This window comes from Babylonia areolata, chromosome 19 (genome assembly GCF_041734735.1).
Source record: "Babylonia areolata isolate BAREFJ2019XMU chromosome 19, ASM4173473v1, whole genome shotgun sequence".
NCBI lineage: Eukaryota > Metazoa > Mollusca > Gastropoda > Neogastropoda > Buccinidae > Babylonia > Babylonia areolata.
In genome coordinates, this window is record NC_134894.1 from 53,929,132 (window position 1) to 53,951,373 (window position 22,242).

At 38.7% G+C, this 22,242-nt stretch overlaps 1 protein-coding gene across 2 annotated transcripts in view; it reads right to left on the bottom strand.

Annotated features, from left to right (window-relative positions):
* Positions 1 to 22,242, bottom strand: part of LOC143293849 (uncharacterized) — a 51,820-nt gene that overhangs the window by 12,005 nt on the left and 17,573 nt on the right. For both annotated transcript variants that reach the window (XM_076605136.1, XM_076605137.1), the window contains 11 exons: positions 20,288 to 21,592; positions 18,208 to 19,882; positions 11,621 to 11,751; positions 10,521 to 10,718; positions 8,806 to 8,856; positions 5,704 to 5,828; positions 4,658 to 4,817; positions 4,392 to 4,460; positions 3,523 to 3,645; positions 2,869 to 2,916; positions 1,110 to 1,193 (listed from right to left, as the gene is read on the bottom strand). In XM_076605136.1, coding sequence (XP_076461251.1) covers positions 1,110 to 1,193; positions 2,869 to 2,916; positions 3,523 to 3,645; positions 4,392 to 4,460; positions 4,658 to 4,817; positions 5,704 to 5,828; positions 8,806 to 8,856; positions 10,521 to 10,718; positions 11,621 to 11,751; positions 18,208 to 19,882; positions 20,288 to 21,592 — 3,969 coding nt within the window. The remainder of the gene's footprint in view (positions 1 to 1,109; positions 1,194 to 2,868; positions 2,917 to 3,522; positions 3,646 to 4,391; positions 4,461 to 4,657; positions 4,818 to 5,703; positions 5,829 to 8,805; positions 8,857 to 10,520; positions 10,719 to 11,620; positions 11,752 to 18,207; positions 19,883 to 20,287; positions 21,593 to 22,242) is intronic.

Here is a 22,242-nt window from a genome sequence, read left to right on the forward strand (position 1 = left end):
GATAAACACATGAAGTTTCAACAGATATCATTAGTAGCAGGTAAACCATGAACTCATAAAGCAAAGTGGGATGAAAGAAAGCAGGCAATTTCCCCTCCAAATGACAACAAAATGAAATAAAATACCCAGGAAGCTGCTTTGTCTCTCTCTCTCTCTCTCAAGAATCTGCAGTCTGTATAGATAGAAGGAATAACAAAGTGATTCAGGTGGGAAACAAGTGGTGCAATATTTCATTCACAAGCAAGAAGAACCCAGTCTTTTTGCTCAGTCACCACATAAGAAGCACAAACCACCTGGAAAGAGGAGGATACCGCCTGAGGGTGAAGTGGTCCTGTATATTGTCCAACATGCCATCACATGCTGCAGTGCCCAAGAATACTACCTTCACAACCTTTTGTGTGATTTCAAGCAAACCTCAAGCACAGAGGGTTGGACACTCTTTTCACAGAAATTAAGAATAGGGAGTGCAGAAGCGATGGAATTCATTAAAACCCATCATAACTTGCCTTGAACAATGCTCGAATGCCATGGTACCATGGGCATAAAATTCATAAAACAATTAGTCATATGAGTATTCTCTTCATTCTATTGTTTAATTTTTCTGTCATATTTGTTAATCTTAAGCATCTAAAAATAAAGACGTTGCTGACTAACTCTTCCTTTTTGAATTCTAATATTACTATTTCCATGTCTCTGCACCAGTACAAAAAATATCTGATCACTTCTTGTCAAAGCCGTCTTTTCATTTGCATGATTTTTTTCTTTCTTTCAAGCAGTGAAAAGCAATAAATACTGAAGATAAATTAACTATGTACACAGTCAGGCACATATGGCTATATGTATTATGAAAAGTATAAATTTACAAAAACTTGCACAAATGGCTATCTTAAAAATTATGTATTTACAAAAATCCAACACCATTACCATAAACCACAAAAATGTTTAGAAAGCAACCATTATTCACCACTACATATGATTTCATTCATCATACATCATGTCAGTGCATGTATTAATAATTTTCTGTATGCATATGAATACTTTCTTTGCATTCAATATACAGCACAAAAGCTTTAACGGGGCTTTTTGGAAAACCTCCTAGAAAAACGTACCGATCTAGACTCTGCCTTTTCAATGACATCTTTTGTCTCCTTTTCTGAAAATTTCATCACTGTGGCAAGGACCTTTGCAGTAGTCTGAAACAAAAAGCACAAACATTACTTTTGCAAACACAGAAAAAGGATAGTTCATGAATTTTGTTTCCCATCTGTCTCGGGGTGACTTAATGAATATTAAAATGGCAAAATTTCTATCTTTTCTGTATTTCGGCCAGTACCATGGCACATTACAATGAATTCAACTTCTTTTCTTTGTACTATGTTATAGTTTTATATACTGTTTTACCACTGTTGCTGTAAGTTACTCATACATTGTACAAGGCTGTATCTTTTGTATGTTACTTTTTTTCTTCTCATATTTTCTTTCTCAAAAATGTATGTCTTAACCAGCTGGTGTGGCCAATGTAAAAAAAAAGTATGAGCACATTATCAGATGTGGTTTATATCTGTATAAGTTAGATGAAATATGTCACATTTTCATGTGCCCCCACAGGGTTTGTTGAAATAAACACATCTTGTCTTGTCTATTTCAAAACAAAAAGATTACTCTTTTAAACAGATAACATTTTGGTAATACATCACTGACACAAAGAACATCCGAAGGGGGGTGGGGAGAGGGGTTATGTGGGGGAGATGCTGCGGAGGGCAAGAAAGTGGGGTAGTGGCTGGGTCCAAAGTTCCTGACACAAGCAATGTAACCAACAGTAGTGATTTGCACAACTGAATTCTACGAACAAAATAATCTGTGAAAACAGAATATTTATGCAGGCTGCCTATTTGACAAGGAAACGGCAGCCGCTCCAATGGTCTACGTCAAGTGTGTAGGACACTGACATTGTCCACTTTTTCTGTGAAACTGTGAGTACTTCTTGCATGCTTCCATTTGATTCATGTGTTGAAATAAAGACCATTCATTCATCTTTTAACTGTGTATTGTTGCAAATGTGAGCGACATGTGAACAAAACAGATAACTGATTGGGGTGCATTTTGCCAGTTTCCGCCACATGTGTGGTCAAACCAACTGCTCTAAGTTGTGCTCTGTGCTCTTTCCCAGAAGCAAGGAAAACAGAAAGTAGCATTGTGAATACTGAATCATCATGGGTAGGGTAAAAGATAACTTTTTATATGGGGTCAGTGATGTGAGCAAGTAAAATATTCTGCAATATCACTATATGCTTGAAAACAAACAGTTGCATCCAAGCACATGTGCATACATGTTTGTAACTTTGTGCCAATTTTTTATATGTGCTGATGTATTCCTCCAACTGTATCTGCAGCTTAAGCGTATGTGTGTGTGTGTGCGTGTGTGCGTGCGTGTGCGTGCATGCATGCGTGTGTGTGTGTGTGTGTGTGTGTGTGTACATGTAAACGTGTGTGTGGGGAGGGTTGACTTTACACTGTTGGGTCATGTGGCGTTTAAATTAAAATCACCTAAACTCATGCCCATTATAATTTCTCTTGTGTGATATGTGTGTGTTTTTCGCTGTTGTTCTTGTAGTGCATGGTGGAAACCAGCAAACAGCACCCCTCATTCTCATTAAGATTTTTTTTTCACACATTCCTCATACTTGCAACAATACACAATCAAAAGATGAATGGATCGACTTTTTTTTAACACAAGAATCAAATGAAAACATACAAGACACACACACACACACAACTTCACAGAAAAAGTGGCCAATGTCAGTGTCATGTTCACTTGATGGCAAGCTCAGTGGAGTGGATGCCACCATACACTAATGACTTCCATACCTTTATTTGTTCTCCCATCATGTATTTGTACAAAACGTTCCTCACATACTGTTGAAAAGAAAAAGAAAATACAAATTATCACATGAATCCAGAATACAATGAAGCAAAACATCCTTCATTCCTTTGCACACAATCCTCCATTATATGCAAACAAAGACAAGCACGCACCAAATTTCACCTATTTTGAATGGGAAAAGAACCCTTCCTTCTTGCATATGAAACAACTTCCTTCAAAATATTAGTCTGGACTAGGGATGCCATCCCTGTGGTATATTACCTTCAATGGTTTTCACATACCAGTATTATTGTCTGCATATCAGACATCAGTTTAGGTTATGCTATGTCTATTTGCTTTTTGCTGTCTATTTCACAGGAAACACACACACACACACACACACAACCCCCCACCCCCACCCCCTCCCCCCAACACAACACACACACATACACACATGCCCATCCTAGTAAAGGGCCTATGAGACAAAGTATATGAATGTGAATGAATATGAACAAAATATGACACTCAAGACCAGAAAACTGAAAGCAAAAAAGAAAACTTTTTTTTTTTTTTTTAATCAAACAAATAAAATAAAATAAAAGGCAAAAGACCTTCACACAGCAGACTGGTCAACAGAAATCACGACAGAGACACTTTACCTCAAACTCAGTAGCTTCCCTAAATGGAACAGGATCTTCATGTGACACAAGTGAGCCATGTGGACTCAAGGGAGGGGTTTCATCATCATTACGATGACGAAGCTTGTGCTCTAGCGCTTCCATCTGAAAACAAGACCAAGTGACTGAAGTAATTCACCCTGTGAGGTATTTCCATGTAAAAGAAAACCAGCATGCCCCACACAGCCAAGACAAGGGCTCAAGCCACATGGTCATTAAACTCAATTGTCACCCACACAAAGTTTACACTAATACATAAAGATTGTATAACCAGCTGGTGAGCAGGGCACTCTGAACTCAGAAACAAAATGGCAGCCATATCCACCTTTGGGACTTGTTTTTATTCTCCTGTGTAAAAATACACAGAAGAAATATGCTTCACACACACACACACACATATATATATATATATATATATATATATATATATATATATATATATATTATATTAGTACTTGTTTTTCATAAGCTAAAAAAAATTTTAAAAAATAAAAATTCTATAAGCTGACAAAAATGTCTCTTTTTTTTGCCTTTTGAAACCATCTGCTATCACCATCATGATATATGTGAGTTTCATTAGCCCTTGCTTTCATACTTTAAGTTTTAGAGTTTGTAATGGCATGTGCATGATTTGCTGTTAAAAAGTCACACACACCCCTAACTAGTTTTTAAAGGTGTGTAAGAGGGGAGAGGATAGTTCATCCATTTTCATTTCTGCTTGAGCATGAAAATTAAACTTTCTTAATTCTTGTTTGAAACAAAAATCTGACACTGTTTCTTTCTGTGAAACAAGAAGTGAAAATGAAGAAAAGTGTAACTTGGCAGTCCTCACAGAGACATCAAGCACTTACCCGTCTTTGGTTAACTCTCTCTCTCAGTTTGCTCTCCTCCAGCTCTGCACTGACACGCTGCAACTGGGTCTGAAGACATAGGAGACTGCATTGTACTGTCCAGTTTTTATCCTTAAACTGCACTCTAAACAATTTTTACACAGAATCCCATACACACAAACGTACACGCGCACATGCATTTCTCAAATACCCAGAAATTTTTCAAAAATTGAGAGAAGAAAAAAGCAAGAAATAACTTCAGTGAGAAACTCATGTATCCTTAATACCTGAAGGTCCTGATTATCCATATCCAAGTTTTGCAGTTCAGACACCAGGTTGGGGTCGTCTGGGTCAAAACTGCGAGGTGCTGGCGCAGGACTGGCCACCAGGGGTCGTGATGGGTCGTGCCGCAGCTCCAGCTGACCGTGCAGTTCTGCCAGTTCCAGTCTGCAGCAGGAACAACCAAAGTGCACTCAAAGAGGACAGTAATCAAACTTTGTACAGCTATGTCAATCACAAAGGCAATACAGGAGCTTGCTTTAAAAAAAACACACCCAAAATAAAGGAAAAAAACAGAAAAAAGTACAATACTTAAAATAACTGCTCCAAGACAGATAAAATGAGTGGTGGTTCATTGCTGCCTTATATGCCAGAGGGCATGATGGGCTGTAATAAGTACAGTAAGTACAACACTAAGAACATTTACAATAAGAATACACCAACAAATTAACCAAATTACACCTTTCCTTCACACACAAAATTTGTCATAATTATTCAGTCTAAACACGGAAACCCAGCAGGTGCCTCTAACACTATATTATTTCATGCATCATCTAGAAATGTTTTTAAATGTTAGCTCAGTCGAGTCCAAGACATGACCATGCGCCATTCACCCAGAAATTTCATTGTTTTTGAAAAATCATAAAAAATCAACCCAGATTCTCAGGTAGACAAAACAGTGATCAAAAGAAAGCGCAAAACAAAAGGTTTATAAATATTCTAACTCTTCTATGTGGATGCAGAAAGAACTATTCCACAGTCCACACAGAAAGGTATCCGAACAGTCCAGAGAAAAATAGATTTTGTGATGTCAGACATTCTTCCACTTTAATGTAAGCAGAGCAGCATTGACGATAGGGTCGTGCTCCACGTACATGTATGTGGAATAGCGTGATTGAGCTAAGCATATGTAAAACAAACATGTACACTAAACTACATATAAAAAGATTCTACAACTTTGTGGCTCATGTACAAAAAGCATGAGAAAAGAGAAAATAAGAAAATGGAAAAGAAAGAATGAATGGATGAAACTCTGACATGGAAGATGGCCTACTTGTGTTTTTCCCGCAGATCCTCTATCTGTTTGTTGAGAGAAACGATCTGCTGTCGAAGATGGTCTGTTCCAGGCGAGACACCTTGCACTGCCATCAGTGTGGCTTGGTTCTGCTGTACCATTTGCTGCACAGACAAACAGTGGACACTTGCCAATGTACACACTTCACAGAATCACTTTTCACCATTTCAGTAATGTTTTTCTTCTCTTTCTGTCTCAAGATTAACACAAAAATATGTCATGTTTTCAGTACCATTTTACTTCTCTGTTTCAACTTCAACACAACATTAAAAAAATTAATGTTTTAGTTATTGGTTTCCTCCATTCTGATTCTCTCTCTCCATATAATTTTTTTTCCCACTGTTCCTGTTTGTCTCTTTTACCAAATCTTAGCGCTTAATGACAATTAATCATCCCTTAACTATCCCCATGGTTTCTTGTCCTATTTCCTTCTGTACAGATTGAAGAAATGACATTTGATTTTTTAAACATATTTCAACAAAACTTATATTTTCATTAACAAACACAAACTAGACATATCAAAGGATACAACAACAGCAGGAACTACAACAAAAAGAATACATACAAGAAAGATATGGAGAGAGACAGCTGTAATAAAGACACCTAGACAGATAAAGAGATGATAATATCCTGGTTTATTGCAAAATTAACCCTGACATTTGTGATTTTTTTTTTTTTTTTTTTATAATACTCAATGGTACAGGCCAGGCCTTTCTGTCCCCCCCCCCCTCCCCGTAATCCCCCCCCCCTCTGCCCCCCCCCCCCCCAAAAAAAAAAGAAAAAAAAGAAAAAAAGCTGTTTTCAAATGTATCACTATTTCAAGCACACTCACACACACCAAACATGTATTTCACTTGCCATATTTCACACTGACTTAACTCAATGCACATCAAATAGCTTTTTGAAGCATCATCCACTGACATAACGAAAACCACAATCATCTAAATATAAGGAATGGGCTGGTGTGATGAAGATGATGATTCTAATCTGTTTTAAGCTCAGTCCTTGCAATACAAAAAAAAAAAAAAAATGTATGTACACATGTAATACATTGTAAGCATGCATGCATGCACATGCATACACACAACAGTAGTTTCTAAAACAATTATACCTAACATCATGAGCATTATTTAGAGAAAAAGAAAAACTGCAGAGATGCAAGTTGTGTGTGTTAATGTGTGTAAGTGTAAGTGGTGAATGTGTGCTAATATATATATATATATATATATATATATATATATATATATATATATATAGTATTTCTCTTTTTATCACAACAGATTTCTCTGTGTGAAATTTGGGCTGCTCTCCCCAGGGACAGCGTGTCACTACACTACAGCGCCACCCTTTTTTTTTTCTTTTTTTTTCCTGCATGCAGTTTCATTTGTTTTTCCCATCGAAGTGGATTTTTCTACAGAATTTTGCCAGGAACAACCTTTTTGTTACTGTGTGTTCTTTTATGTGCACTAAGTGCATGCTGCACACGAGACCTCGGTTTACCGTCTCATCGGAATGACTAGCGTCATGACAACCACTCAAGGTCTAGTGGAGGGGGAGAAAATATCGGCGGCTGAGCCGTGATTCGAACCAGCACACTCAGATTCTCTCGCTTCCTAGACGGATACGTTACCTCTAGGCCATCACTCCATAATGTACCATACTGGGTGTATATTGTACTTACTACTGAGCAATATAATCCAATATACTGTATTAACTGCTGAACTATGTATTATTATGCTAACTGCACTATTCTGAAGTGCATAAGAGGTGACCAGTCACTCAAGTATTTCAATTAATGCTCAGCACATACTTGGCAAAAATAATGCGGAGTTCTGCATATATTTGTGTTCATCAAAGCTGCATAATGAACACCACCGCAAACAACTCTGACAATATAAAAAAAGAGGACTTCATTGCTTATTACCAGCCACAAGGCAAATGTTGTACTGGCAAACCAGTCACAATTTAAGGTCATGTCAGTGAACATACTCTAAGTATTCAGTCACTGTATACTGTCTGAGCATTCCATTCCAAAGCACTTACTGTCAATATGAGAATCAAACATCTCCTTAAAAAAAAATAAATAAATAAACACTGAATAGTAAAAGTATACAAAATTATTGTGAGAGTTCCATAAAAAGAAAAAAAAATTCAAAAAGTACTTCAGCATAATCATGATAAAGAATTAATGTTTAAAACACCCTAAAAGGATATCATTAACTTGTATATTGTGCAGTTAAACTGATTTTTTTTTCCAAAAAACCTAACTTTTTTGCTTGAATACTAGTAATGAATTTATCTCAGAAAAATTACAATACATGAAACATACTGTACTACTGTAATCCCTACCATATGTATGTTATTTAATTTCTGTCTGTACATGTGTATGTTTGGAATGCATGTTCATGTGTATCAATCAATATGCATGACTATCAGTATGTATTCATGTCAAATGGAGAGAAAAAAAAAAGGTTAGATGATACACAGAAAAGGATACAATTTCATTTGAATAACAATATAAAAGTATGCTGATTCTGAGTTTAATAACATAACACACATTGAACATTCTTACACAAATGTGAAGCATTCTTCCAAGAATGCACATGAACAGTCTGAAAGCAGTGTACGGAGTCTAAATGCACATATACAGATGGTGAGAAACAGAAAAAAATGTGTTTTATAAATGAAATATGGCTGCATGTGCGTTTCTCTAATTTGCTTTTTCATGCAGAAATTGTTTATGTCTATATCTATAAGAACATGTGAATCCAGTCTTATATGTATGTGTGATTAATGATGCATGGGTGTGCACTTTTGTTTCCATATATACTAATCAATGTATATGTACAAGCATGCATATGATTTTCTGTGTCTCAATACACTCATCTATGCCTGCATGTAAATATGTATAAACACATGTATAAACGAACATGTTCAACCACAGATTATGTTCGGTTTTCCCCCTTCCCTGCCCAGCTCTGTAATCTGAAGATTTTCATCCACCACCAACCACTACCCTGTACAATGTAGAACAAGAATGACATAAAATACAAATGAATAAAACAGAAAATGTGACACTACCTCTTGCACTCCAGCAGCGGGGTCAAATGACTCAGTGACAGGCACATCAAACTATGACAAGAAAGATGAAAACCAATCACAACATAGTCCAGGCAGGAAACAATGCAAGGTCACAACTGAACACACTACACATCTGATGGCATCATGTAAATTTTGATCACAAGCACAAGATTAAAGAGTTCTCAAATGTAAGGAATAAATTGCTGTAATGACCTACATTGTTTAAGGATTGCATTTGTCAAATATTGCTAAAAACATTTGTTAACATGGATATATAAATAGAAAACTGAAATTAATTAATGATAAACGTAAACCAATCAAAACTAGTCTCCACAAACTGAATGCTGTATCTTCATAGCCATTCAGATCTGACAATGGTTTTAGGTTTGCAAAAATATACAAATGGATCTGCAAAACTGCCAGTATTTTATCTATACACGCATGGATTACTTTTGTACATTTATTAGATAATAATAACCCCGCTAAAAATGAGGTTTCAAACTATTAGCACTGACAGTTGTTGGGTTGGTTTTTGTTTCGTTTTGTTTTTTTCTTCCAAAATTTCATGCCTAATGTTTTCAACATATCTGTTTTGCAAAACAAGTCATAGATAACTAAAAGATAAATACATAAACAGATAAACAAGTATAAATGAATGAATAAATAAATACATAAATAAAAACAATGCACATTTATCAACAAAATTCCAGTCAGTCAAGGTTAACTTAATTCTAACTGATCTCAAATTATATTCTGACTTCAAGCATCACAAAATATTGCATTCATCATATCAAAGGACTCTCAACACTGATAAGCAACAAAGTGGGAAAGGAATTCATTCACAGCAGGTGATCTCTAAAACACATAAAACGAAACACTGATGATTCCTGTACATCAACCACAAACTGGAATGCCCACAAGATAAAATACAGCCTCAGCAAAAACAGACCTATTGTAACAATTTCAACACACACACACACACACACACACACACACACACACACACACACACACACACACACACACACACACACACACACACACATAAACATAAACAAACCACAATACCATGTATTTCCTTGTCAAATTTTAAAATTCTTTGTGGAAAAAAACATTTCTACATGGTAGAATTATGAGTGAAAGAAATATGCAATGTATTGTACATGTGGAAATGTGCCATGTGGTTTCTGTTACAGGAACTGAATCTCCCTCCGGATACAGCAGACAAAATGGACAGACAATTAGTATTTCATAAAAACTTCTTTGGTCTCTTCAAAGTGGCAAGACTACCTTGCCTCCTGCTAGCATATTTTCTTTTTCTTCTTGGTTAACTTTCATACTTTCTGCCACTGTTCAAAAATCCCCACACAATCTGGTACCTAGTCAATTCAAACTAGTTCGGTAACAGATCACTTCCAAGTTACCTGCACAGCTAAATTCATTATATGAACCATCAGAATGTCAAGTGAAACAGCTTTTATTATTACTTTTTTTTTTCAGCAATGTATGGTGTCAACAGAATGCATGGGCAGTGAACATCAATCAACAAATAGAGAAACATGCCTGGTTATGTTGTTAAAAATAGAGAGACATGTATGCCTGTTCATGATGTTACCCATTTATTCATTTATTAATTATTCATTCAATGTACAAGTCTTGATTGTCTCTTTAGCTTTCAAAATATTCCTTCCCATTGCGCTCTAATGCATGATTACCTTGCGCTCACGGTTCCACTCCTTTGTGAGAGCCGCTACCTCCTCTTGGTGCGCGGTGTTTCTGGCCTGTAGGGTCCTTTGCTTGCTGACCTTGTTCTCCTGGTCCTTCTCCCACAACTCCACCTGATGCTTCTGATTCACGGTCGACAGCTCCTCCCTCAAGCTCATGATCTGGTCTGTCAGATTCTTTGCTTGAGTCTGTTCACCAAAATGAAATGTTCAAAAAATCAAGATGTAAATGACATTAATCAGTAAACCATTAAGAAAAACAGCATGCATTTACAAAGGAAAACGTTGATGGTCTGAAAGTTTACTGCTATGTCCATATCATCCACCATCAAAAGAGATACAGGAAGAAAAGAAACTGAGGAAAAATCACTGTGATCTAAGGTGGAAAGCACACACAGTATCCAAATGCATAGGATGGTTCAAGGTATTACTCAGTATATGAGTCTGCACCTGATTACATAAAATGTGTATATATATATATATATATATATATATATATATATATATATATATATATATATATATATATGTAATATCACAAATGTGCAAATGTACAAGTATTCGATGAGGGAAAACTATGTAAACAAGTGTTTTCAAAATTGTGTGAGCATTTGTGTATCTGTTAAGAGTACAGATGAATCTGTATGCATGGATATTTGAATGTGTGTACATGTGGGAATGAGCATGTGTACAAGAGCAGTCTTGAGTTTTATATTAGTGAATCAATTTATTAGTGAAAGTGACCATGAGTGTGTGTGAGTGCATCTTTAAGTATGAGAGTCTGCGTCTCTGCATGTTGTATGCACATATACCCCTGAAACGGAGTATGGCTGCCTACATGGCGGGGTAAAAATGGTCATATACGTAAAAGCCCACTCATGAACATTATACGAGTGAACGTGGGAAGTTGCAGCCCACAAACGAAGAAGTATGCACATATATGTGTACAAGCATGCATGTGTATCATTAGACACGTGAGTGCGCGCACACACACACACACACACACACAATGCATAAACAGATGAGCATTTTCAAATAAAACAGACCAGCCCAGCTCCCACTGCAGAAAGAAGAATGTTCTGTAAGCTTACCTCCATTTTCTCTTGATATTCTTGCCTCAGCTGTTCCCTCTGCTGTTCCTGCTCCTTCAGGTCCTTTCGGAGCTCTTTGATTTCTTCAGCTTGCTCCTTCATCAGTTCAGACTCTCCACGCCGGCTCTTCTCTGTAACGCAGCCAATGGGTGATCATCATCTGGTTCCACTGACAGTATCAGTATCAGTAGCTCTAAGAGGCGTCACTGTGTTTGGACAAATCCATATACGCTACACCACATCTGCCAAGCAGATGCCTGACCAGCAGCGTAACCCAACGTGCTTAGTCAGGCCTTGAGAAAAATATATAAAAAAATAAAAAAATAATAATAATAATAATAAAATAAATGAAAATAAATAAAATTAAAATAAAACAATAACATAACAAAAAAAACACAAATTGCACAATTTTTTTAATAAATAAATAAAAATTTTTAAATATTTTAAAAAATAAAAAGAAATAAGTAAATAAATAAATAATAGATAAATACATTAAAAAAAACAACAACTAATAATAATAATAATATATAACACATTATAAGGCGCAAAAACTTGATGAAGTGAACTATAAGCGAACAAAAATACTACTACAACTACTACTAAATTAAAAATAAAATAAAATAAATAAATAAAATAAAATAAAATAAATAAATAAAAAAGACAACAATGATGATAAATAAGCTAATAAATGTAAAACATGCAGACACACATTCACACATACACACACACATGCTTAACATATATGCAACAAACATGCAGTTTCACAGATATGAAAGCACAATCAAATACACAGAAACATACATGAGCCCCAACACACACACACATATTACCCTGCACCCCATCTACCCTTCTCCTCCACACACTCATTTCTAGGCTATGTACTGCAGCTTCCACAGCACACACAGACACACACAGAGGCACACTTACTTGTACAAGCACACACATACGTCCATATCCCCCCCCCCCCCCCCCCCACAAACACACACGCACAGAGGCAGCCACTGATTGGCCGCAAGAGGGGTGGGAAAAAATCTCTGATGCCAAGAACGTGGCGTCTAGTGTGTTGTTCAGTCTATTGTATTCGGAAAAGCCCACTTTGAAGAAATTTGCGCAATGTTGGTTTGGAAATGATGCTGATATTTGTTTGATTTGCAAAGCATCGTGCCCTACCTTTCATGCTAGACTTAGGCCGCTCCCTCTATTTCTTTGAGGCGATCGATGGTGTAATGGCCTTGGACCCGTTCTTTTTTATATTCTTTGACTTTTCTGAGGATTTCCGGTTTTCCTAGATGTAGGCCGCTCATTGTTGCATTACCAGCAAGTCTGTCAGCTCGCTCATTTCCCTTAACACCTGCATGTCTCAGGCAGTATGACCATGTAAGTTTTTTAATCTGAAAGTTGTGCATTGCCTTATGCCACTCTGGGCTTCCCATTCCATTTTCAATTTTCCATATAGGTTCACCGAGTCCATAAGAATCATGGCATGTTGGTTTCCAGGCATATGGATAGATGATAGCCACTGGAGGGCATGTGTCACAGCTTCAACTTCCATCGTTAGGTTGGAGGTTGTGACTTTGTAGGCAGTATTCCAGTATTTTCTTCCCTAATTGTTTTTCCATTTTGTTTCGCAGTGAATCCCCAACCAGATTGGTCTTTGGTGACTGAGCCATCTGTGTATATGATGTCCTCTTCTTTACTAGTAATTTCTTCTATGAGTAGCTTCACTTCCACATCAGTTTTGTCCTCTGGCCATTCCCAACAATGTCTTCCTAGAGTGGGTGAAATGGCTGTGTTGAATAGATGATTGAGGTTTTCGGGGTTTTTCTCCCATTCTTTTGTTTCTTTCAGGTCTTGTAGTCAGCATACTAGCTGGATTGTGTCTTCTGCTTGCCCCATCCATGATCTTCCTCGTCCTGGACGGCTGCCTTTTTGGTCTTTGACTGCATCATGCAGTGGGTTTTGAGGGGTTTCTGATGCTCTGAAGTAGGTCTTAACTCAGAATGACGTGCCGTGGTGTAGGATTCGTCAGACTGCGCAATTTTTTTCATACTCTGCAGTGTTCAATTAAAGGGAAACAAATCAGGCTGTCTTGAGGGATCAGTCTAGGAAAAACTGAGTTATTTCCCCTTGACCGTTAACTGCATGAAAGGCTTTTTTTTTTCCTAGACTTTTCTGGACTGGGTGAGAGGTCGATCTTTACATAACCAACCAGTGTTGTGAACTTCTATTTTATTTTTTTGAACAGTTTGTTGTGCAGCATTTGACTTCAAACTGATTAATGAGAATCAGGGAACCTTACTGTGTGAGACAATCATCTTATGCTGCCTTGTGGATTAGCTGATGGATATGACATGCCTGGCGAGTACAGTATACCTATTTTTTAATTTTTTTTGTTTTTCAGTATTTAGTGACATAATTTAAAATATCAACAACAAAAAATTTAGCAGCATTTAATAAAGAAAACTGTTCTGAAATGTTAAAAGAAGAGATGGTAAACTTTCTAGTGATATATAATTTGAATGTCTTTGTCTCTGTGTGAAAGTGTGTTGAATTTTTCAAATATGTCCATATTTGCCCATCACAGTAAACCTACATGCACTATTTAACTACATCTCCATAGAGTTAACCTGTTCTAACTTGTTTCTGGCCAGCACTGAAGGAAGGTCAAGCATGTATTGCGTGGTTTCCGTGGGCGTGTCTTTTGTTGTTCCAAGGATCAGCCTCATAGCTTCATTTTGAACTCTTTCTAATTTTAGGAGGTTGCTTTGAGACGGTATTGTTAGCCCAAGTCCATAGGCGATCACACTGAGGACAAGTGATTGGTATAGCTGGAAGAGGTGGCATTGTTCAATACCTTTGGGTACCATTGCTTTTAAGACTGAAAGAACCTTTTTGCATTTGAGAACAGTATTTTCCGTATGTTTTCTGAAGGTCAGCATCCTGTCGAACTGTATTCCTAGGTAGCATAGGCATTCAGTTTTCTCGATCTGAATCCTGTCGAATGACACAGGTGGTGGCGATTTGCTCGCGGTTCTGCTGTTGCGGGTTCACAGCAACGTTTGGGCTTTTGCTGGATTGATGGAAGATCCTGTGTCTTTGCACCATTGAGCAATATTGTTTAGTTGTTTCTGGATGGCTTTAGTTCTTTCCTGAGCATCTTTCCAAGTTTTGAAGACCAGGCCATCATCTGCAAGAGTAAGCACCTGAGCTATTCCATTGTTCTTTAAGTCTGCAAGGCCCTTCGTGTAGACATTGTAGAGGACAGGAGAGAGCGGAGACCCTTGTGGCAGTCCCATGGATAGTTTAGAAGGTGCAGACATCCAATCTCACTGACAGACTGATTAAACTTGAGACGTTTGGTGGATAAAGCTGAGTTATGATTTATCACAAGGCTCATCATTATCTGGTTCCACTGACAGTCTGATTTAACTGGAAATGTTTGTTGGATAAAGCCGAGTTATGATTTATTACAAGGCTGATCATCATCTAGTTCCACTGACAGTCTGATTTAACTTATAAACTTATAAAATTTGTTGGGTAAAGTTGAGTTATGATTTATCAGTTTGTTTTCCCTGCTGTTTACCAGTCTGTTCTGATCTGGTCTGTATGCTTTTAAATCATATCAATTTATCTGGAAGGCTGTTTCATTACTAATGTTTTAGTGACTTCAGTCTGTGTTGCACAAACAAAATATGTGATTTTTGTAGTCCATCACTTTCTTGCAGAAGATCTGAGACTTATCAGTTAATCTTTGTGACAATCAGAATGCTTTGTCACTACACACATACTGCCAGATCGTATAATTATGTCATCTTTGTGATTCTGATTCGTAACCAGAGACTTGGAAGGATTTTATATTCTGCCAAAAAACAAATCAATGCATTTAGTTTATCAAAAACCAGACAAAATCCCAGTCTCTACCATACTTCTACATTTTTCTTCTCTCTCTCACTCTCTTTCTCTTAGAGTTAGATACATATATATATATATATAACACACACACACACACACACACACACACACACACATATATATATATATATATATATATATATAATTTATACAGTTTTTGTTCCCACCATGACAAATAACTGTAATAGTAATAATAATAATAATAATAATGGATACTTATATAGCACACTATCCAGCAATCTGCTCTAGGTACCTTACAAAAACGCTTTTGTTAACATAAAACATTACATCAATGTTACATACACACACCAAAATGTGACTACACACATATACACACACACACACTCACTCACACACACACACACTGCATACATACATTTTAAGTAATTTAACATACATGTGTATCTAACAGCTACCCTAACACATACGCACACATAGGCAGGCACAAACTTACATAAACACACGCACACACAAGACACATTCATAAACATGCATGTAGTTATGTACACATACATATGTATACACACATTGTCAAGCACAGCTAACGCAAAGGAAGTGGACTTGCCACAAGTGAACTTATTGCTGAGGGAAAAGGTGAGTTTTGAGACAAGATTTAAAAGATGCGAGGTAATAGAATGACAGAGGTTATCAGGGAGCTTGTTCCACATCTTTGGCGATTGAAAAGAAAACAATCTGTGTCCATAGGTCTTACTTCTGACATGAGGTATCCTGAGAAGTCAAGTATCAGAGGAAGAACGGAGCTCGCGAAACGGGGTATAGATATGGAAGAGTTCAGAAAGATACTTGGAGCCAGATCTGTTGACTGCAGAAATGGTCAGAGTGGATTATGGATAGCTTATTGTCTATTCAATCAGAAACAAGCAACCAGCGGAGAGACTGAAGGAGAGAAGAAACATGGTCAAATTTATAATCTCTGCAAATGAGTGTGGCAGCGTTATTCTGAATTCGTTGGAGTCTAATAGATATTTGGGAAGGCCGGCCAAAAGAGAGTTGCAGTAATTCAATCTTGAGAGAACCAGACAGCATACAAGTGTCTTGGTTGCATCAGTTGAGAGATAGTGGCGGATAGAGCTGATTCTTCACAGTTCCAAATAGGCAACTTTACAGATATTCGAAATGTGCTGTTGGAAGGAAAAAGACTGGTCTAGGATTAAACCAAGACTACTAACAGAAGGAGAAAGTGAAACAGGTGTGCTATTGATCAAAACAGTCAGGAAAGGAAGGATGTTGACGAAACTTTGGGCAGGTTATCATAAATTCAGTCTTATCATCATTTAGTTGCAGCTTGTTGAGTCATCCAGTCCTTTAGGCCAGCAATGCACTCCTGTGTTTGATTCACCAGTGCATCAAATTCAGCTATGGAAAGCCGACTGATAAAGTTGTGTGTCATCAGCAAAGCTCTCATACAACATCACATGACTGATGACATCCGACACAGGAGCCCCATACAGCATGAAAAGAACAGGACCTTGAAGGGAAGACACTGTACAACTACATAGTTTGATGAAGAATGTAAATTTTGTATGCAAGACCTGACCTCTCTTGTACAGGTTCAAACTTTTCATATCTTTAATAGGCCCCGTTGTGAATTTTACCTCTGACCTCCAAATTCCAATTTCAAAAAGTGCATGCCATCACTATGAGTATGACCATCATTACATACTAAGTCTGATAAAAACTGGTTGCAAAATTTAGTTCAATAAAGTATTTCCCCGTTTGCCAAAGTAAATGACTGACCCGGACCTGTATTCTCATCCTGCTTTCCATATCATTATAAAAGAGTGAATAGATGTGGAAAGTGCAATGGTTTTATTCATGCAGCAGCCAAGAATATGCCAACATTGAAATTAAACACACACACACACACACACACACACACACTTCGAGACAGAAAGACAGAGACACTGAGACATGTGAGAAACAAGCTGAAAAAAAAAAGCTGACAAAAACTTAGTGAAAACTGACACAACCGCAGCAGGAACAGCTCAAACTGCAGGCACAGATGACAGGTAGAAAACAAAGCAACAAAACTGCAGAAACAGATGACAGGTAGAAAACAAAGCAACAAAACTGCAGAAACAGATGACAGGGACTGAGGGAGTACAGAGCAAACAAAACTGCAGGTACAACAGGAACAGATGACAGAAAGGAACAAATCAAACACAGAAACGGATTACAGAACAGAAACAGATGACAAGGAGGAACAAAGCAAACAGAACAGCACAAACAGATGACAGGAACAAAGCAAACAGAACTGCAGAAACAGATGACAGGGAGGAACAAAGCAAACAGAACTGCAGAAACAGATGACAGGGAAGAACAAAGCAAACAGAACTACAAAAAAAAGATGACAGGGAAGAACAAAGCAAACAGAACTACAAAAAAAAGATGACAGGGAAGAACAAAGCAAACAGAACTGCAGAAACAGATGACAGGGAGGAACAAAGCAAACAGAACTGCAGAAACAGATGACAGGGAGGAACAAAGCAAACAGAACTGCAGAAACAGATGACAGGGAGGAACAAAGCAAACAGAACTGCAGAAACAGATGGCAAGGAAGAACCAAGCATACAGAACTGCAGAAACACAAGGAAGAACAAAGCAAACAGAACTGCAGAAACAGATGACAGGAAGAAACAAAGCAAACAGCTTACCACCGGCTTCATTCAGTGCCTCTTCAAACTCTCGCTCTTTTTCCATTAGCTGCCGGTTCAAATCTTTGGCTAGCTGTTTGATCTTGTTGGCATGCTCCCCATCCTTCTCCCTCAGCTTCTCCTCATAGTCTGCCTTCAACTTTTCCAAGCTCACCTCCCTCTGCTGCTCCAGAGATGTCAGTTCATGGTCTTTGTCACTCTTCATCGACATAAACTCTTTCTGCAGAGCGTCCCTCTGAGCACGCGCTTCTTCCAAAAGTCTCATACTCTCACCAGCCGATACCTGATGGGAAAGTTCTAACTCTTTCAGTTTGTCTTGAAGGGAAGACACTGTCGATTCTAATGTCTCCACCTGGGCACACAGTTCACATTTCTTTGACTCTAGGGACGCTAATTGTTGGCTTTGGTCAGCTATCACAGTTTGGTTCCTCTCGTTTTCCTGAGCGTGTTCAGAAGACTGTTCTTGTAATCTGGTTTCAAAGTCTGTAGTCACTTTGTCCTTGTCACTTTTCACATCACTCAACTGTTGCTTGAGAGATTCAACTTCTTCTTGAGAAACATTCAACTTGACCAGAAGCTCATTAACAGCAGTCTCTTTCTCACCTGTCAGCTGCTTTTTCACCTGTGATATGTATGCTTCCGCTCGCTTTCTGTAATCAGACACGCTTGTTTTGTCGTTCTCAAACTTTGAGGTCAGCTTTTGAAGTTCATGACTGTGCTCAGCCTCCATCTTCTTAATGCGTGCTTCATACTCCTCCTTCTGTAAATCTTTTTCAGAAGTGATTTGCTGCACACGTTGGTCTGAGTCATTCTGGGAAGTTGTCACCTTGGATTTCAGATCTGAGCATTCATCTTCTGTTGATTTCAACTTGACTTCCAGTTCCTGTCGCGAATCGCGCAAACTTTGGACGGTGAGGGCCAGCTCTTTCTTTTCCACCTCCACAGCGTCCAAAGTGTGCTTGAGCTGGTCCAGCTGCTCCTGATGGGACGTCTGCAGCTGGCTGAGGGATGAACGTCCCTGGGCAAGCTGCTCCTCCAGCTCCATGGCCTTCTTCTGCCACTGGTCCACCTCCGCCTGCTGCTGGGCAATGCGGCTCTCCACCTGGGTCAGGGCCTGCTGGTGGCTGTGGATCACCGCGTCCTTCTCGCTGGTCACCGTCTCCTTCTCTTTCTCCAGCACATCCACTTTCTCAGATAGAGAATCCGCCCACTTTTTCAGCTCTGCAATTGTCTTGTTGGATTCCTCAGAACTGCCCATCAACGTTTCCACTGAGCAGGATTTTGACTGTAACTCTTCGTTTAATCTTTCCCACTCTTGTTGCTGCTTTTCTATCTGCTGGTCTCTGCTGGCAATGTCTTCTTTGAACTGAGCATTGGCTCGCTCCAGGTCAACGATGGTGTCGTGACTCAGTCCACTGGACTCCTCCAGCTGGAGTAGGCGGGTGTTGGCTCTGGTCAGCTCACTGGATACCGCTTCCTTCTCCTCTTTCTCCTTCTGTAGCAGTTCCTGGATGTTGCCCAGTTCCTTGCCACTCTGCTCCTGGATCTCCTTCAACTTGGCTGTGAACTTCTGCTTCAGCTGCAAGGTCTGCTCCTGCCAGCTTTGGTCAGCCGCTGCCATGGCTGTCTGGTGCTCCTGGGCTTGCTCTGCCAGCTTCTGGTTCATTTCCTCCGCCTGTTCCAAAGTACACCAAGAGATCAGCATCAACTATGTGTATCTCAAGGGCTACAAAATTATATTTTTGGGGGGAAGGGGGTTCAATATGTCAGTTTTCAGGGTTATTCATCTCTACTAAAATAATAATGAAAGTGCTCTGCAAGTCTCTTAATGCACTGTAATTTAAGATTTCATTCAATTTATATACATACCAGTGGGCACTATGAGCTGAAAAATATTTGGTATGTAAATGCGTATTTCACACACGCGCGCGCGCACACACACACACACACACACAAACATACACACTTTCCACAAACTAAAAAATATGGCATTCAATAATTCATACAAACATGCATCTCTCTTTCACACACACACTCTTTCCCTCTCTCTCACTAGAAATGCCCAATCAAACAAAACTACCTGAGTCTGCAAGACTGTGTTCCGCTCAGTAGAGGACTCCTCCAACTTGGCTTTCATCTCACTTAACTGCTGCTGCAGTACAGTCACCTGCTCTTGCCCTGAACCTAGCTGCTCCACTCTCCGTCGATAGTCCTCAATCTGTGTTTCATAGCTCTGAATACATTCTTGTAGTTTGTCTTCAGTGGTGGTGACCTTCTCATTCAGTTCTTTGAGGCGAACCTGCAGCTCACGGTCATTGCTCTCCATCTCAGCCTGCTTGGCATCATGGCTCTGTCGCAGCTCTTCCATCTCTTTCTGGTGACCCTCTCTGAGAGCCTCACTGTCTTTCTGGGCTGTTTCTAACTGCCTCTCCCTCTCAGCTTCAGCCTTCCGCATTTCATCCATGTGTGACTTCAGTGACTCTATTTCTTCAGCTCTGGACGATGCTGTTTCATTGACAGCTTTCAGCATTTCTTCCATAGATGCATGCTCCATTTTCAGCTGACCGCACTGTTGTTTGCATTCTTGAAGGGCTATCTCTTTCTCCTGGAGAACACTGTCCTTTTCTTGTAAAGCGGTATCCTTTTCCTGGAGGGATGTTTCTTTTTCTTTCAGTTCAGAATCCTTTTCCACAATCTGTTGCTGCAGATCGTCTTTGGTGGTCTGAAGCTGGGACTGGAGTTCAGCAATTTTGCTCTCCCATTCAGCTGTCGTCTCTTGCAAGACTGTCTTGTGTTTCTCCTCCTGCTCCTGCAGCTGGGTTTGTCTCAGCTGCTCTAAGCTTCGAGTCAGATCTTCAGTACCAGCCTCCTTCTGCACAGACAGCTCCTGCAGCTTCTGTTCAAAGTCAGCATTTTTCTCACGTAATTCTTGTTCAAAGCGCTCTTTGAGCTTTGACACTCTCTCTTTGAATTTGTTCTGTCGCTCTTCAAACTGCTCCTTGAAGCTCACCTCCAGTCTCTTCTGCTCCTCTTGATGCTTGGTGATGCTGGCTTCTAGGGAGTCCTTCTCCTTGGACATCTCTTCTATAACCTTCTCCTTTTCAGCAAGCATTTCACTATGCTGCTGCACTAACTGCTCACACTTTTCTTTCAAGTTGCTAATTTTTGTCTTTGCTTCAGATTTGAGCTGATTGAACTTGTCTAAGCTTTCAGCTAGCTTTGCCTCAGCTTCTGTCAGAGCAGTGGTTCTGGCCTGCACTTCTTTTTCCTTGTCTTCTTGTTTGGTCTCCAGGTCGGTGATGTAGCGTGAGTTATCCTCAATGGCAGTGCGCAAGGCCAAGATTTCGTCATCTTTGGAGGCAATGGACTTTTCCTTTTCTGACAACTGAAACATTTGTGCAACGGATCATTAGATGCTGAAGATTGCCCTGTAAATTCTTAATTCTGAAACTGTTCTCTGTGTGTATGTGTATTTGTCAGTATACATGTATACATGAGTATGTTTAGAGAGAATAGAACATTGACAACTGAGAAAAGGATCTCAAGATTACATTCATGTAGCAGGCTTAACGCTAATAAATTGTATACAGAGGGGTGAGGAAAGAGTCTGCCTTATCATTTACGCCATTTATTCAATTTTGGCTATCAGTATTCCTCTGACATAGGCTAGCTGGTGACTCATTTTGTCCTCACACCACCTTGGTATCATCGTGTTTGCCATTGTCATGAGAAAGCTTGCATTTCAGTTACAGAAAAAAAAGAAACTCAAACTGTTTTTAACAGGCAGTTGTTTTACGAACAGTAACCATTTCAGTTTTCTTTCCTCATCCCTGCTCAATCTAAAATACAAATGATTAATTAACTGTTACAATTCCAACATTTAATAAATTGTACCTTAACTTATAATCTATAATCAACTTATATCTAGGATTCAGGACTTCATCACTAAATATTTTCGAAATCATAAATAAGCCTGATAAAAACTATGCAGATTTCAGTAACTTCCACTGACAAACTTATAACATATAATAAATA